The following is a 19098-nucleotide window of genomic DNA, read 5'->3' as shown; positions in this document are numbered from 1 at the left end:
AAGGAAAGTTACAAATCAGCCAGCGTTGCAGTATTTTACTGTAGGCAATTCTCCTGCTTCTTTCACTCCTCATTATTTTAGGTTCCTGTCCATCTACTTACAGCTTTCAGATTTCATATCTTGCTTTGCCATTTTCAATTTGATCACATGAATCTTCCTTTCTGCCTCAGTGAATTGAATTTGGACTACGCCAATTTTTTTTTCTCATTCTTTGTTTCTAAACCCAAGAACTTTGTTCAGGAAGTTACCTGATTAGAGTTCTGTTTCAGCTTTTCTTAAAGTAACAGTTCAGCTCTTTGTTTAGAGCTTCCTCTGTACTGTTGTCCCTTCTTTTCCTTGCTCTCTCTCCCAAAGCATGTGAGAAGCTTGTGGATCTCGGCTTCCTCAAGTATGGGAGGAGCCTTCTCTAAATGCGCCTTTCTGCACTGATTTCCGCCCCCCCCCATCTCACTCTCTTTTTCCATTCTCTGTCATTATAGCTTAAATTTGTCAGTACTTTTTTTCTTTAAAGGATAATGTATTTTGACTCACACCAAGAGCAGTAATAGTCCATCACTTTTTGATGTGGCAGAACCAAATCCATCATCTTCACTGAAGGTAAGCATCCCTCTGCTGCTCTGTATCCTCTCCTCGATTATTATTCTCAGACTGCTGATTACAACCTTGTTAAGTGCCTGTATTCCAGACCTAGACTACATGGATTCATGTCTAGGCTCCTCCTCTTACTAGCTGCACCAGTTTTGGTAATCTATGTAAGCTCCTTCAGCCTCGGCTTCATAATCTGTAAAATGGCTCAAATAATATTTACCCCTAGGTTTGTTGTGATGCTTAAATGAGATAATACGATGTTACTTTTAATTATATTTTCTTATTCTACCATAATATATACAACTTTGGAATAAGGGGAGATAGTAGAGGCTTTTTAAGGTAATCCTCGGTTACTGGCATTTCACTGAACCTGGAAGACTTGTTTTTCTGGGTGAAGAAATGTTTTCCCTGTGTGAATGTTTCCCAATCACAGTCAAGCAGGCACATGAACCATGCTATTTAAAGTAGCTCCTGTCTTTTATTTACCACAGTCATGCCTCCATCTGGGGAATGAGGACACTGAGCCAGTTCCTGAGATTTGACAGGATAACCAGAGAGAGCTCTTGAAATTCTATGTTGCCGTGATGCCTTGGCTGTGGATGATCAGAACTTGACATGGACACTCTTTGGATTTTATATCATGCAGAAGCGTTCTCATTTCCTTGTGACCTCAACTGAGGTTTGAACAGGTAAGTGAAAGGGAAGGAGATACACAATGAAGTCAGTCATTGGATCAGTGTTTAACATGGTCATCTGAGAAACAGAAAATGAGACTTTTAAAGTTGTCCCAAGCTAGACCAGGAGAGTTAACCTGTGGAGTAGGAGGTAGTCTTAGAAATTTTTTTCCAAAATGACAATGAAATTAAAGTGATCAGATTTTTTAAAATCCTGAATTCTGTAAAGACAAGAGCAGATTCATTTATTTAGGAAGAGAAAATGTCCCCGAGTAGAAGGTTTCTGTGAATAAGAGCTTGAAATAAAAAGAAATGGGAGATAATCAACTATTAATGGAATTGCCTGAAAACTACATTAGCACCAACATTACCCCATAATCCTGAATTCTAGGCCTCTTTGGTCACTGTAAAATTATAGCGCGTTGGGTATATCTTTAACAGCTTTTTAGGAACATATTAACCAAATGTAGAATTTTTTATTTGGCCATAAAATGCCAGGAGAGCTATGGTCTCTAGGATTAATGAATAACATTTGTTTATTTGATTTCCTTTAAAAATCATCCTAAAATCTGTTTATGTATCTGTCCTCCCCAGGATGAACTCTGTATTGGTTCAGCAGATTGTTTACTGTTTTTTTCTATTTTTTTTTTTATCTTCCTTAATCAGTGCCCAACCCAAGTTCAAAGGCTGATGAGAGAGAAAAACTCATGAGGAGATTTTACTCTAGGGAAACTTGTTCAGTGGATGAGATCTTGGCACACAGGGAAAGATGTCAGGCTCTTCCTGGCTCTTTCTCAGCCTCCTTGCGGTAACTGCTGCTCAGTCCACTGAGGAACAGGCCTCAACATTTTTGGAGACATTTAACCAACAAGCTGAAGAGCTGTCTCATCAAAGTGCCCTTGCTTCTTGGAATTATAACACCAATATTACTGACGAGAATGAGGCAAAGATGGTGAGTTCTCATGGCTGCATGGGGGTATTTGTTGCTTCTTAAAGATTAGTTTACTACCCGTGAAACTGAAAAAGGAAATCAAATAAATACTCTTGGCAGTGTGATTGGATGTTTGCCTCCATGTTTCTGATTCTGGAGTCCCAGATCACTACACTTAATTGATATTGGGGTTCATTTGGAAAATTGGTACAAACGAATTCACTGGTCTCAGTCCAGATTCTTGGAAACCAGTGAACGTGTTTTATAAAGTAGCTACCATAATTCTTGTAGTCAGGGTTTGAAAACATTTAATGGAAACGCCATCAATTATTGAGTTAATAATTTCCCCAAGCCTACAATAGCAACAGGAATATCTAAAGATTCTACAAATGATACATTAGCTGAAAAAATGAAATTGGAGGTTTCGTGAAAGGGCTAGCTAGTAATTTAACGATGGGTCTGGTGAGGTTGCCCTTGGGAATTCTCTCCATTATTGTCACGGAGCTCTCGGGGACTTCCACAGGTCACAAGATTCATCAGAGTCCTCCAAGAAAGATGATACTTAAGCCGTTTCTGATAAATCTCAATATGCCCTGGGAAGGCAAGATGCTTTGTTTGAAAAGTGCAATGATTTAGGAATTTGGTCTCTCACATACCCCTAGGTGGTATCCTTACACATTTCAGTAATGGAAATTGAATAACATTATTTAAAAAACGATTTTGGTGGTGCTAGTGCAGTAATACATACCTTCAAAAATGTAGTTTAGAAGCTTATTTTTTCCCCCAAATCGTTAGCAGTTTGCATATTTACATTGAATCACTATCGTTCTTTGGACAGATCAAATCTGAGATCTACTGCTTCATTTGAAATCTCCAAGAATTTTTTCTATTTTTATAAAGCTGAGAGAAATACAGGAGATGTTGACAACCCAGAGTTGTTATAGGACATTTTTTTTTCTTGTCTCATATTTTGGTCTTACCTTTCTTCTCCTTTTCATGGTTGCTCTTCCTCTGTTTTCATTTAATCTTAGTTGGACATGACTATCGTATACTATATATTTGTTTTCATTCTTAGCTGAATGGGTGGTGGTAAAGGAGACTAGCACTGTGCCTAAAAGTTCTGGAGCCAGACTGCCTAGTTCAAATCCTGGCTCCACCACTTTCTAGCTATGCGAATTTTGAACTAGTGAATTAACCACCCTGCACCTTAGTTTTCTCGTCTGTGAAAAATAAATCAATACTCATATCTGACTCGTAGGGTCACTGTGAAGACTGAATTAATACACACAAAGCCATCAGAATAGTGCTTGATGCCTGTGAGCATTGAAAAGAGGAAGACATCATTGTTATTCATATGAGAGGGATTTAGGATTGCTGAAGAAGCTTGTCACAGTTCTGTTGTGCTCTTGATGCTGAGAAGGCATGTTATGGAAATATTTAATGATGCTTGCTGAAACCATCTTTATGCCAAGAATGGAAGGGCATAAATCACGTAGTGCAGCAAAACTGCGCGAAAGTATGGGCACTGTAAAGGAAAAGTAAAAATATTTAAAAGCAAGATGCAAATAGGGTGCCGATCCCGCCTTCCTGGAGCAGTGGTAAGAGTGAATCAGTGCTGTTAGATTCACCTGCATGGGTTTCCCTGGGAAGGGAGGCAGTGGGGATGGTGGTGGAATAGCTCTTCCTTTAAAACTCTCTGATCACATGTATTGAGAGTCCCTGAAGCATTGGGCCCTGTGGGGGGTGCTTCACTATGGGTTCAGATCTTGGCTCTGATTCTTACAAGCTGCAAGATCTTGGGCAAAATTTCTTACCTCCTTTGAATCCCAGTTTCCTCACCTGTAAAATGAAGATGGTCAAAATAATAGCAATAGAGTATATACTTTACAGGATTATTGAGGGGGTTAATATATATGTGTGTGTATATATATATATACACACATGCATATATACGTATATATTATTGAAACTTGAAACTGTGCCTGGCACTTAGCCATCTGTACGTCAATGTTGGCTGTTATTATTTAGGGACTTTGTATTCTGGAAAGTCCACAGTGTCATTGTGCTATCTCAAGTGGACCGTTCTAAAACAAGGATTTACCTGAAAAAGTCAGAGCTGGGGCAATTGGAAGTCTCTCACCTCAGGAGGCTGTTCTGAGATTCAAAGAACTGGTGTTGAAGGAACATGAACTTGAGGGCAATGTGGTTTCCAGAAGCAGTCGTGGGTTCTTTCCTTTACTGGCTCCTTGACCTGCAAGCAATAGAGAACCCAGGAGCAAGAACTGAGAAGTATCAATTTCCATCTTCATATCTTTTTTTTTAAGATTTTATTTATTTATTTATTTATTTATTTATTTATCTTCCCTCCCCACCCCCCCCACCCCGGTTGTCTGTTCTCTGTGTCTATTTGCTGCGTCTTCTTTGTCCGCTTCTGTTGTTGTCAGTGGCACGGGAATCTGTGTTTCTTTTGGTTGCATCATCTTGTTGTGTCAGCTTTCTGTGTGTGCGGCACCATTCCTGGGCAGGCTGCACTTTCTTTCGCGCTGGGCGGCTCTCCTTACGGGGCGCACTCCTTGCGCGTGGGGCTCCCCTACGTGGGGGACACCCCTGTATGGCAAGGCACTCCTTGTGCGCATCAGCACTGCGCATGGGCCAGCTCCACACGGGTCAAGGAGGCCCGGGGTTTGAACCGCGGACCTCCCATGTGGTAGACAGACGCCCTAACCACTGGGCCAAGTTCGCCACCCCATCTTCATATCTTGATAGCAAACTTTTCCTGCACAAAAGGGAGAATTTGTTCCAATAAACATACATCCTACTGACTTCATCCTTTGCTCCATCACAGACTGGCATTTGTTCTTCTAAGACATGCACTGACTCGCTAAATTTATAAAACAGTGTGGATTTATTTTAATGAGACTATCTGATTATCTAGTTTATCTGTCCTCTTTGGGGTTAACTATAAATGAACTTCTTGGGAAGCAAAAATACCTTGTTCTGTGATCCCCAGTCTTTAATATTTGCTGATCAACAACCTACTCTTAGCTTAAAAGTAAAATATTTGAAATTACCCTTAATATTTTTAAGACCACTTTATGTTTTTCATCTTGGCTTTGTGATATTTTGATTACCTCAAAGATGTTTTGCAAATTCTGAAAAAAATCTCCAATAAAATAAATATTTATAAGATATTATCAAGCAGGGTTTTGGAAGATCATTAATACATGGACAAGTGTTTGAAATAAATGCTCCAAACTATAACTTAGGCAAAATTTTGCCACCAAAAGTGGTGATATATAATAAGACTACGTAAATTGGAATTGGTCTAGAAATTCCAGGTTGTATATAAACTCTTCCTGAGAGCTGATGCATCAGAAATCACTTTTGACTAAGAAAATGACCTAGAAGTTATTCAAATTTGCTCCCTGAAGACATAAACTCAATAAGTTTCCATGACCCAAAAGGTTCTGGAAATAAAACAGAGGACATTATCCCATGCATGTCAGACCACAATGCTGGTGGCCATGCTTAGAAGAAAATTTTAGAAATGAAGACTGGTCCCCCAAAAGAGCAACTGGAATACTTAAAGGGATCAGAGGGAGTTGGGAGGGAAAGAAGGATTAGCTTCACAAAGCATGGCTCCAGAAGAAAACAATGTATTCTGAGGTGGAACAAAGTATGGAGAGTGTTCACAGAGTTGGTATTGGCCAAAGCTCTTCACACTAGAAAGGTGCCTCTGAAAGCTCAAATAGATAATTTAGCAGTAATAAAAGGAAGTGCCATTTACAATACAGGTGGTAAAACTGGTAAGAATGATAAAACTGGGCCATTATTTAAACTAAAAATGTGAGATGTCGATACTATAAATCAATTTTGAAAGTATTTTTTAGGCAAATATTTGGATTACAGATCCACTGTGGGTAAGAAAGTATGATAAATTGTATTAATGGCCTCAGTTCTTCACTCTTCCCTATAGTAATGCCCAATGGCATGTCACTTTGCAGTACCATCTCACTGAAGGCCATTTGACTCTGTCCCTCACCATGTGACTTGCTTTGGCCAATGGGGCAAGCAAACCATTTAGCAGACACCCCATTCCAAGCAGAGGTTTGGAATGAACTTGAACATTTGGGGCTTGTTCTTTGCACCTCTGTCATTGACAAGTGAACATGCCTGAGCTAGCCAATCTAAGAATGAGAGTATTGTTGTATAAGAGCAATCAACAACTGATATAGAAAGGGAAATTTGGGCTCTATGAGGTGTGAATGTTCCTATCCTATGAGGGTGACATTATTGAGGACAATCTTGCATTCTCAGATTGACCGTTGGTGTAACTTTCAGAGTCAGAATGTTGAACTTTTCAGTCTATAGACCTGAGCTTGTATGTCAATCCTTAGATGAAGTTGTGAGACAATACCTTAAAATAATAGAGGGCATCAAAATTCAATCAGGGAGCAGATGTAGCTCCGTGGTTGAGCTCCTACCTCCTACGTACAAGGTCCCATGTTCAATCCCTGGTACCTCCTTAAAAAAATTCAGTCAGTGTCCTAAAAGCTGCATTGCAAGTGTCTTCTTTGTACATTTATTCCTGGTTTGGTTTTTGAAAAAGAGCCCTGTGTTCATCTTCCCTGAAGGCACTTGTTTGGGAAATCAGTAAATTCATTGTGTTAATCAGGACATTAGTAGCATCAAGAAAGCCAAATCATTAACTTAACTTGGAAGACAAAATAGAATAAATGAGAACAAGAATCTATGCAAATAGGAAGACAATAAAAATCCTCCTTATCTGTCAGTCCACCTCCATCCTGAAGCTTAGCTTGCACAAAGCTCAACCCAGTGCTACATGGGGAAATTGATGCCTCCTAAAAGCAATTTCAGGAAGGGCACACTTGAAATTTAATAACAAAGTCAGAAGCTCTCCTGTAACATAGGAGGTCGCTGGGCAAATTTTATCCCCGGAGAGAGGAAAAGGACCCCATTTTGGCAGAGGCAGCCTGGTTCACAGTTCTAGAATTTGGCAGTAACTACTACGGCTGCTCCAAACTCCTTGACCGTGCAGGTGAAGTTGGAATTCAAAACTCCTTGACCGTGCAGGTGAAGTTGGAATTCAAGACCTCCCTGTGGAGCCTGGACTTTGTAAACACCTCCTGGTGATTTGTCAGAAGCTAGCAAGAGATCAGGAGGGCCATACTCACCCTTGGGTGGGCTCTTGGGCTTCTTCAGCCCCCTGCTGCAGGGCTTCCCAGGGTCCTTGGACACACCCCACTTGTGAACCTGTTCCTCTTTCTTCAGTACTGAAAATCACAGTGAACTCAGAGTGGGATAATTCTAAACTACTAATCTCTACCAAAGGAAAGAATGTGTACAGAGTCCATTCCTGTGTCCAAGGAGTCTGTCCCATCTTCCCCAACACACAGGGAGAGAGGGGTGGGGGAAGAGCACTGCATTGCAAGTACAAAGGAAGTCAGAAAATCCCGTGGTAGCCTGACTTCTGAGCTGGCTGTGATACCTTAGGCAAATCAATTAATGTATTTCTTCATCTCTTGAGGTGTAAGGGGGCTGATGGGCACAGCCAAGATTTTTTAGTAGATAACAATTGGTAATGGATAAGCTCCACAGGTGGAGGATTAGACCTGACTCAACCTGATTCAAGTGCATTGGAGGTATTGTTCATACTAGTTTTCCTTTGTCATGAAAACTTTCTAATGCCCCAGTTTAGTGATGTACTCTTGATGAAATTAAACTTGAGCAACTCAAAATGATATGTTCAATTGCATCCAAATTTGACACAAATACCAAATGAGCTAAGCACCTTGCCAGGATGCCAGGCAGTCACCAGCTACACCACGGGAAGGCAGTCTGGGGAGGGGGTCAGGAACTGGTGCATGCCAGATAACTGCATAAAAGAACATTACTTTACTTTTGGCCAAATTCTTTGGCTTGGAGCAGCCCCATATTGGTTTTCAACCTAATTATAAGACCTAGGGACTAGGGGCTGTTTTTTTTTCTCTTTGCTTATTATGGTTGAGGTTTTTTAAAAACAGCATTATTGAGGTGTAATTTCCACACCATAAAACTCACTCAAATACGGTGTACAATTCAATGGCTTTTAGTATGTTTACAGAATTATGCAATCATCACCATTATCTAATTTTAGAACATTTTCATCACCCAAAAGAAATCCCATACCCATAAGCAATCATTCCCCCTTTCTTTCCTTCCCCTCCAGCCTTAAACAACAATTTTTCTACTTTCTGCCTCTATATATTTGCCTCTTCTGGACCTTATGTATGAGACCACAGTATGTGGTCTTTTGTGATTGACTTCTTTCACTTGGCATGTTGTAGCATGTGCCAGTATGTCATTCCTTTCTGTTGCTAAGTAGTATTCCATCATAGGGATTTCTTCCTTAACTTTTTATTATAAAAATTTCAAACACATACAAAAGAAGAGAAACTGGTATTTTGAACTTCCTTATAGTCATTACCCAGCTTAAACAATTATCAACATTATGGCCAATCTTGGTTTATTTTTCTACCCACCCCCACCTTCACTGGATCATTATGAATAAATTCCCGGCTTTGTATTTTTATGTGTAAGCATTTCACCTTGTAGCTCTCAAAGACAAGAATTTTTTGAACAACCTTAATAATGTATCACGTCAGAAAATTACCATTAATTCCTCAGTGTCATCAAATATGTAGTTGATTTTCAGATGCATCCTACTGTCTCCACCGGTCTACTCAATGAGGATCCAACAAGGTCCAGTCCTCTCTTTCCAGTCGTTTCGATGGATGCTGCCTAAGTCTCTTAATCTCTAGGTTTTCTTCCCCACTCTTTTTTTGTTTTTGTTTTTGCAATTTATTTGTGGAAGAACTGGGTTGTTGGTACTATAGAATTTCCCACTTTCTGGATTTGTTGATTGTTTCCCCATGATGTTGTTTAACATGCTCTCCTGTCCCTTGTATTTCCATAAATGTGTAGATCTAGGGCAGAGGTCAGCCAGCATTTTTGGTAAAGGTCCAGATAGCAAATATTTTCAGTTTTGTGGGCCCTACAACTTCTGTCAGGACTACTTAACACTGCAGTTGTAACTTGAAAGCAGCCGTAGTCAATGCCTAAAGGTTGTGACTGTGTGCCAATGAAACTTTATTTGCAAAAATATGTGGTGGGAAGACTTCTCATCTAGAGGCTTGATCAGATTTACATTTCACCTGCGAATTATTCACTAAGTGTGGAAACTGAATGTACACTTCTTGCATAATGTAGGAAGACTGTGCCAAGAAATTAACATAAAAACAGGTTCAAGTCCCTAGAGTTCTGGAAAAAGAAATACATTTAAAAACCCATAGGGACCCTTTTATAACGCAAAGCTCAAGGCATCCCTACTTCATACTATAGACAAAAATAAATTTGATGTAAATTAGTGATTAAATATGAAAAAGCCAAACTTGAAATTTTTAAAAGAAAATGTGGGTATACATCTTAATGACTTTTGGTCAGGAATGATTTATTAAATAAGGTACGAAATGATCAAGCTGTAAAGAAAATGATTGATCAAATCGCATTAAACTTAAAAACAAATTCTAGGCATTAAAAAGATATAAGCCCAATGAAAAGATAAGAAACAGTCCTGGATAAAACATTTGTAATGCATATAACTAGCAAAGGATTATAAAAAGAAATTTACTAAGTGATAAGAAAAAGATAAGCATCCATTAGAAAAATCAACAAAAGAAATGAGCAGTAAATTAATCTAGGAGGATATTTGAATGGATGTGCGTGTGTGTACCTCCATGTATCTCTCTCCAGCTCTCTCTCACTCTCGCCATATATAGAGTGATATAACCTCATATATGTGTGTGTTTAGCATCTCTAATAATCAGGGGGATAAAATTATAATAATAATGAGATGCCAATAATGAGATAAAATCAGATTTACCCTAATTTAACATTATTGGTTTAAGTTGAAAATGGGCAGCTGCTTCAACCCATAAATTCCACTTCTAGAAATTTCACTTGGAGAGCTTTAGCTGCATGCTCAAGGAACTTTTACTTGAGTGGAATCTATGAAATTTCTCTATTTTCAGTTCAAACTCACATATTAACATACTAGCAATTTTTTATGGTTCAACCTAATACAAGGATGTGTGTGGTTACATAATAATGTAATACCTGAAATATTCGTAGACGAGAAATTCTTTAAATAAATCTGGACTTGGTCATACACTTAAATGTTACACAGCAGTCAAAATAATAAATTGTATATAGCTTAAAAACAGAAAAAATATAATGCTGAGTGAAAAACACAAAGGGGTTTTATTTTATTTCTTCAAAAAAGAAAAAAGCCTGAGGCAAATTATGCGAGATGTCAGCATTTATTAAGTCTGAGTGGAAGTTTGTATATTTCTTATATTATTTATATTATCTTATTTATTATGAATTTATTTATTATGAATTATCTCAAATATGTGTCTGCTGGGCCACTTTAAGACCCGATGTCATAGGTGAGTATTTTATTTTTCCCGTATGAAATAATTTAGAAAAAAGAAAAATGTAAGTCACGTTTCCCCCTTCCATCTAAAATAAAGAAAAATAATTTTTTTGAATTCCAAAGGGGAGGGATGGATTCATATTCTTGTAATTTAGATTACCTACTGGATTGAATAGATGAATGTGATTTTTTATTTTATTGAAGTATATTATTCATATATCAACATTATATAAACAGTAAGTGTATAGCAAAAGTTGTGAACTTATAAAATAAACATGCCTATCATCATTCATCATTCACCACCAACACCTTGCATTGTTGTGAAACATTTGTTACAAACTATGAAAGAGCATCATCAAAATATTATTAACTAAAGCCCATATCTTACATTTGGTATATTTCCCCCTCAACCCACCTGATTATTAACACCCTGTATTAGTATTATATATTTGTTATAGTTCACAAGAGAATGTTCTCATATTTGCTCTGTTAACCACAGTCCAGAAGAGTGTGATTTTTAAAAAAATATGCAACTATCTGGACATATTTGAAACATAACCAAGGCAACTTTCATCTTTGAACCTGATGGGACTTTGAGGGCTCTATCTGGAAACTGGGCCAGTATATGGAACCCGAGGGTGGCAGTTTCTCTGGGAGCATGGTGGACTAAATGGATGCAAAGGTTTTATCCAGTGTTTCATCTTCTTTCTTCAGGGAACTCTTATACCTCCAAGGAAAGAAGTGGTTTAGATGTTGCTGAAAGTATAGCCTGGTTCAGGGGACGGTGAGTTACAGAAAAGAAGAAAATGAGATGTCAATACTTTTGATTTCAAACAATTTATCACAAAAGTATTGTAGTTGTTTAAGTAAAGGGATCACAGTTGAGGTGGAGACCACCAGACTTATGACTTGAGGCAAAGCTCTTATGTAGACATTTAAAAGCATAATGAAATAATTGTATTTAATTTATGTGGAGGCTTAGGACTGAAATTAGCAGGATATTTTTTTTAACATTTTGAAATATAATCTAGGATTTTACATTTTCAGTCATCGAAATTACAAAGGCTCTCTCACAGGATGAGAATATGGTATCCACTGCAGTTATAGGTAGGGGGCTAGAGAGGGCTTTAATTCCCCATGGTTGTCTTGAACGATGTGTGTCTTGGCCCCAAACCCCCATCCATGGCTGTGGAATCTTTTGTATTTTAGTTGCTGCTGTCCTGCCTTTGCACAGATGCAGTATGGGATGACATCTATTTTGTCTGTAACAGTTCCTTTGCAGCCCTGGAGCTGTGTAAACTGCTTTATGTGTATTCATTTTATCCATAATTCAGGTCCAAAAATTATATATAGCTATCGACCACTGTCTAAATGATCTAGTTGGTATGTATGAACTGACTTTGATTCTCTGCCTAACAGCTGTTTTATTTAGTTTTGGAAGCCTTAAGGTGAAGATACAGAATAAATTGTAAATAACATCAAAAAGAATAGCTTGAGAAGGAACAGTACATCCTCAGGGGCCAAAATACAAAGCAACATTAAGTAATTTTTTGGTGATATAAAGTATTAACACTTGTAGGATGGTAGTGATAAGTCAAATCAAATCAGATTTCCTCCTTCAAAGTCCCCACATGCATTATATTTTTTACTGTTTTAAGACTGAGGACTTGGGGTATTATAAGTCATTTCCACAGTAGATTGAGAATAAAATTATTCTTATAATTTGGTCTCAAAGTTTTACCAGAAATTTTGCTTGACTGTAGATCATCCTGGTTGGGTTGAAGAAGGGTAGGAATTTAGAGATGAGTGGTGGGTTGCATAGATGAGCCTATGTTATAGACCAAACTCCTTTCCATCATAGTTCACTCCTTCCTGCTCATACATTTTAGGAAGAAGACTGGAATGTATTGAATACAATCAGCAGGGCAAAGATTAAGAGCATTTGATTTGGAGGGAAACACTCTTGGGTTGATATCATGGTTTTTCCAATAACTACCTGTGTGACCTAGGGCAAGTTACCTACCTGCTCTGTGCCTTATTTTCCTCATTTGTGAAATGGAAACAGTGACAACCACCTCCCAAAGTTGTTGTGAAGATTAATTGAGAAGTACTTTCTGAGAGGTTGTGAGTGCTGAATTATGAGAGACATCATTTTCCATTTGCACTGCCACTATTATCTTTGTCTCTTGTCTGGTCCATTGCTGTTATTTCTGTACACCATTGCCATCAAGCCAAAGAATCTCACCCTGACAATAGGAGCAAAGAATAAATTTATGGAAAATATGTAGTATGAATTTCATAACATCAAGAAAAAAATAGATGAGGCAATAGGCCTTGGAATGCACAGGAGCTTGGGTAGCAATGAATTTGGAGAGTCTCAGAGAAAGAACCCCAAGGACAGCCACTTTAAGATGTTGCCACTCTGTCCTATCTCATCTGTACTTGAATGCCACATTCCCAGGAATGACTCAATTTGTCTGACTGAGTCACATGTTTCCCCTGTGTTGAAGGAAGGAGGTACCCTTATTGGGAACCATTCAGAACCACAAAGAGGGAAGATGGGCAGCTTCACTGAAGTAGTGAATTTAGCACAAATGACCAAAATATGTAAATCAATTAGGGTCATTCCCGATTCTCTCAGATTGCAATCTGCTTTGTGTACCCATTGTGGTGGGAAATGGAGAGGTGCTGATAAATAGTGACTGTGATGGAGATAGGGGGATGGATGCAGGGTTCTGGAAAACCTGTGAAAATCTGAAGTAGAGGACTAGATTCCCCAGGAAAAGTATCTGTGGAACAAAACTATTGCTGGAAGTACACAAATATGCAGAGACATCAAGTGTTAAATAAATACTATTTCATGAAGAAAAAAGAAAAAAAATTACCACAAGCATAGCCGCACAAAACAACACACATTTATTACTTCACAATTTCTCTGGGTCAGGAATCCAGGTATGGCTTAGCTCGATATTCAGCTTCAATGACTCGTAAGGCTGCACTCAAGGTGTCGGTCAGGGCTGTGGTCTCATCTGAGGCTTGATTGGGGAAGAATGCACTTCCAAGCTAATGTGGTTGTTGGTAGCATTCAGATGCTTGTATGCTACTGGACTGAGGTCCTTAATTTCTTGCATAATTTCATGCCATGTGGCCCTCTCCATAGCGTTGCCCTCAACATAGAAGATTGCTTCATCAAAGCCAGCAAGGGAGACAGAGTCTCCTTGCAAGATGAATATTACAATCTTATATAATGTAATCATGTACATCCTCTCACCTTTGCCATAGCTTACTGGTTAGAAGAAATTCACGGGTCCTACCCACACTCAAGGGGAAGGGACCACACAAGGGCATAGCCATTGGGAGACAAGGATTGTGGAGGCCATCTTAGAATCTGTCCACTACATGATCCAAGTGCTGCGGTTGATTGCAGCCCCATTATGTGTTTATTTCTCTCACCCCCTTTCTGCACATATGAAAAATGGAAAAGAGTGATTTTCTGTCTAATGGGATTGTTAAAAAGATCAAATGAGGTAAATTATTTTGCCAAGTACTCCACACCCATCTGACTACTACTCATCCTTTGAGGTCTCTCTTTGGTTTCACCCCCTCCATGAAGGCTTGGGCAAATCAGGTCACCTGTATGTGTCTCTCCTTTCCTAGAACAGGAACTGATTGGCCCACTCATATGTTACACATTATAATATGCTCTTCTGTGTCACTAATGAAACATTCTTGATGCATATCTAATCTGTCTGATAAAATTGTAAGCAACTTAAGGGCGAGGACTTTTTCTCTATAAATAAAAAGAGCTAACATTTATTTAATACCTAGGATGTGTCAGACACTCTGAAAAGTATTTTATTATTTGTTAATCTTCTTATCCTTACAAAAATGCTTGGAGGTAGGTCCTATTATTACTCACACTTTACAGAGAAGGTAATGGACTCAGAGAAGCTAAGCAATTTGGGTAAGTTCACACAGCTAGTCAGGGATATTTAACTCCAGGAATGGAGCCTCACACGCTACCTCTTTTATATGAGTTAGAGCATGACAATATACAAAGTAGTTGCTCAGCTTAGTCTTTGATAAATGGAAATGAGTTTGCGCGTTAAGTTGACCACACTAGAGAAGTCTAGAGAAGTCTACTTGCCTATCAATGTGGAGACAAGTGAACCCTGTTATCATTTCCTGCTTGTCAGTTGAGAAAATCATCATGGCCGCCAAATTGCCATATTACAGGCAAATTTCTTTGGGAATCATAATTTAAGATCAGGATCTCTGGGCTAAGTCAGGGCACCTAGGATCTTATTGTGATTGGTTCTCATTTCGCATAGTTCCCATCATCATGAGGGACTGTGCTCCCAGTAAGGTCACTCTGAGCTCTACTGGGTTCTCCCTTTATTTTTATTTTTTTGAAAGACTTACTTTTATTTATTCCCCCCCCCCCCCCCATTCCCCCCATTGTCTGCTCTCTGTGTGCATTCACTGTGTGTTCTTCTATGTCTGCTTGTATTCTCATTAGCCGCCTCTGGGAACCCATCCCGGGACCTTCTGGAGTGGAAGAGAGGCAATTACTCTCTTGCACCACCTTATCTCCCTGTTCTGCTACATCTTCTTATTTTCTCTCCTCTGTGTTTCTTGTTGCATCATCTTGCTGCATCAGCTCTTCGTGATGGCCGGCACTCCTGCGAGGGGTGGCTTTCCCGTGTGGGTTGGCATTCCCACACAGGGGGGCACTCCTGCATGGGGCTGCATTCCTGCATGGGCCGGCACTCTGCATGGACCAGCTTGCTGCGTAGGCCAGCTTGCCCTCACCAGCAGGCCCTGGGCATTGAAACCTGGACCTCCTATATGGTAGACGGGAGCCCAGTTGGTTGAGCCATATCCGTTTCCCTGGGTTCTCCCTTCGGAGCACCCATCTTTGTGTCCTTGGCCAACTCACCCACATCACAGTGCAAAGATAATAAATTTCAGGGCCCCACACTGTGACTTATCTGTAAGAATTCACTTCCAGTTCTGGGGACAGGACTCTAGGGGAACAACTAGGCACTGGGCCAGAAAAAGAGAGTGACCAAGAGTGGCCTGGTCACCCTTAACCTAAGTCCTGACCTTCAGCAAAGGAGAAGGCTTAACCACTCAGGAAATATTAGCTGTTCCACCAGATATTCTTTGGACTACATCTTATGTTCTATCTGTTCAAGTCACTCCATTCTGACTTCAGTTTTATTTTTGTTGTTACAGAGTGAAGCTGGGGCCAAATGGTCTGCCTTTTATGAAGAACAATCCAAGATGGCCCAAAATTTTTCACTACAAGAAATTTCAAACCTCACGAACAAGCTACAGTTGCAGGTCCTTCAGCAGAGTGGGTCAACAGGGCTATCAGCAGACAAGAGCAAACGGGTATGTTTGTGAACATTTTAGCGCTGATCCCAAGAGTTGAAATATTTGGGAAATATTAAACAGTAATACGACCCATGGTAGCTTCCTTTATCTGCATAGAGAGTAATGCTGACATTAACAAGAGTTCTGTACCTAGGTTGAGTAACCATATAATTTATCATCCAGACTGGAGCTCTTTTGAGAGTACAAGAAGATGCTGGTAATAATTATGTTAGAGCACAGAGCTAAAATGGGATTGTTGTGGGTAATCTGGTGTGTATGGACCCTATGCAATGGTCACCTTTCTGAAGACCAGGCAGCCTGAAGATATCTAGAGACATTTTTGGTTGTCACAATGGGATAATGCTATTATCACCTAGGAAGGTATGATGCTAAACAGTCTGCAATGCACAGGACAGCTTCCAGGCACAAAGAATTATCTTGTCCAAATGTCAGTAATACCAAGCTTGAGAAACCCTGTATACAGTCTAATCTGTCCCCCTTTTGATTCTTGAATCTCCGCTGCATCTTCCTTAACAAGTGGTTAAAGTCTCAGCTCAAGCCACTTCAGCGATGTGTGATTCACACCCTCCCAAGACTGTTCCATGCATGGGTCCCTCTAATTAATGGAAAGATATTTGATATGTTGAGCATAAAGTGCTTTACTGCACTAGGTTCCATCTTCTGGAGCCACATTGTTCTTTCATATATTTAAATAAATGAAAGCAGCTTTAAAAAAAAAACTCTGTCTTTTCTCCTCTAAGCTAAACATCCATCACTCTGTCAATCTTCCCTGTACCATGATTCTGAGTCCTCTCATCAGTCCAGGTTGCTGTCTTCATTTTGTCAGTATCCTTAAATAGAACACAGATTGGTTCAGGCCTGCACAGAGGTAAACAAGAACATGACCTTCTGCACCCTGTGCGCTACATTTATGAGGACAATCTAGGACATAATAGATTCTGGTTTATTTTTTTTTGGACAGCCAAATTGGCTCGTGTCAACCTCACTGTCAATGACGTCTCCAAACCCCTTCCACCAGTGTTTCTCTAAAATGATAGCTGTAAAAAATTCTCTTCTTATGGGGTCAGTTTGTCCAAATTCAAGAAAGCTTTGTCAGAATAGCATCTCTTTAAGTTCATCCCGTCCCTTTAGCCCAGGTGTTGGCTAACTTTTCTCTAAAAGGACAGATAGTAGATAAATGGGTATGGCTATGTTCCAGTAAAACGTTATTTACAAAAACAGACAGCTGACAGAGTTTGGTACACAGACTGTAGTTTGCCTTCCCTGACCTAGCCTATTGAAATATTTTTATCTAAAATATTTGGTCATTTAACACCAAAATCTTGTTTCTCAGTTTGTTGTCCTTTGAGACTCTGAATGTTCTCATGTGTGTCCATAAAAAATAAAAATGCTTGATAAGGACAAAGATGAAGCCATATTGCATGTATTTTCTGACACATTGACATTCTTTAAGTCCAATTATGGAACTAGCTTTAACCCACTTTTTTTATCCATTCCATGCTTCTCCATCTTTTTCACAAGCACACCATAAGAAACCTTGTCTACTGCTCTGTTAGAATCTAGACAGCCTGTTCTACTCAGAACCTGGACACTGTATTTTTAAGAGATCCCCAGATAATTCTAATGTGCATCCATGATTGAAAACCACTTAAATGGATGTAAGAGTCTGAGAATAAGAGACCCAAGGAGCATGAATTCAATGGAGAGGAAGGAGAAGAGGTTGAAATAGCTGGTAGAGAAAGCGACATTATAAGGGGTTTGGGTTTATTCTTTTTGACAATAGAATCTTGTTGAAGTTTTAAGCACAGGATCTATTTCATGTTTTAGGATAATGACTCTTGTAGCAGAGTGAAAGAATGAAAGAGGGAAATAGAAGAAAGGGAAACAGGACTCCTAACGCAGCATTTCTTAAGTCATCTGTGGAGAAGAACCACAGTCCTCCCTCCCTCCCTCCCTTCCTTCCTACCTTTTCCTCCTCCTTTCCTTCCTTTCTCCCTCCCTCCTCCTCTGTTGCCCACCCTCCTGCCCTCCCTCCTCTCTTCCTCTAGTTCCAGTCCATCACAGATAAATACTTGGTTAAGTTCATCAATCACATGCTTAGATGTCATGGAAATATCAAATTGTTTTTAAAAGTCTAAACATTGTTTTAAAGAGTTATTTATTTTATTTATTTCTCTCCTCCCCGCCCCGCCCCTCGTCCCAGTTGTCTGTTCTCTGTATCTATTTGCTGCGTGTTCTTCTTTGTCCGCTTCTGTTGTTTGTCAGCGGCACAGGAATCTGTGTCTCTTTTTGTTGCATCCTTGTGTCAGCTCTCCATGTGTGTGGCGCCATTCCTGGGCAGGCTGCACTTTCTTTCGCGCTGGGTGGCTCTCCTTATGGGGCGCACTCCTTGCGTGTGGGGCTCCCCTATGCAGGGGACACCCCTGTGTGGCAGGGCACTCCTTGCCTGCATCAGCACTGCGCATGGGCCAGCTCCACACGGGTCAAGTATGCCCGGGGTTTGAACTGCGGCCCTCCCATGTGGTAAATGGACGCCCTAACCACTGGGCCAAGTCCGCTTTCCTAAAAGTCTCTAAACATTTGTTCTCTCAAATTCATATATTTATCTTGTCACACTGTGTAAACATTTTGCTGTCTGGCACCAGTCCATGGACCATACTTTGAGTAGCACTGCTTTACTCTATTGTCTTCACTATCCAGTACCTACGGGGTAAGGTTTAAACTTTTTAGGATGACAAAGACAATCCCTGCTATTCTCATGTCCTCCATTCTCACGTACTCTACCTCCCCAACCAACACTAGCACTCCAGTTCCATTCCACATTTCACCACCCCTGAAAATACCTTGCTTCTTCCAAGCTCTTTCCACCTTTTAGGCTCTGTCCTCCACCTCCCTTCTCCACCTGACCAATTCCTACTTATCTTTCAAGACACAGCTCAAATATTCTCTCCTCTTTGAAGCCATTCCTGAATCTCCACATTATTACTCCCCACCCCCACACTGCCACATCA

The 19098-nt window shown here is 39.8% G+C and overlaps 1 protein-coding gene across 1 annotated transcript in view; it reads left to right on the top strand.

Annotated features, from left to right (window-relative positions):
- Positions 1-511: 511 nt before the first annotated feature.
- Positions 512-19098, top strand: part of ACE2 (angiotensin converting enzyme 2) — a 62396-nt gene continuing 43809 nt past the window's right edge. The window contains exons 1-4 of the mRNA XM_004449067.5: positions 512-597; positions 1080-1277; positions 1929-2214; positions 15926-16084. Coding sequence (XP_004449124.1) covers positions 2032-2214; positions 15926-16084 — 342 coding nt within the window. The 5' untranslated portion in view covers positions 512-597; positions 1080-1277; positions 1929-2031. The remainder of the gene's footprint in view (positions 598-1079; positions 1278-1928; positions 2215-15925; positions 16085-19098) is intronic.

This window comes from Dasypus novemcinctus, chromosome X (assembly GCF_030445035.2).
Source record: "Dasypus novemcinctus isolate mDasNov1 chromosome X, mDasNov1.1.hap2, whole genome shotgun sequence".
Lineage (NCBI taxonomy): Eukaryota > Metazoa > Chordata > Mammalia > Cingulata > Dasypodidae > Dasypus > Dasypus novemcinctus.
This window is presented reverse-complemented; position numbering and strand designations above follow the sequence as displayed.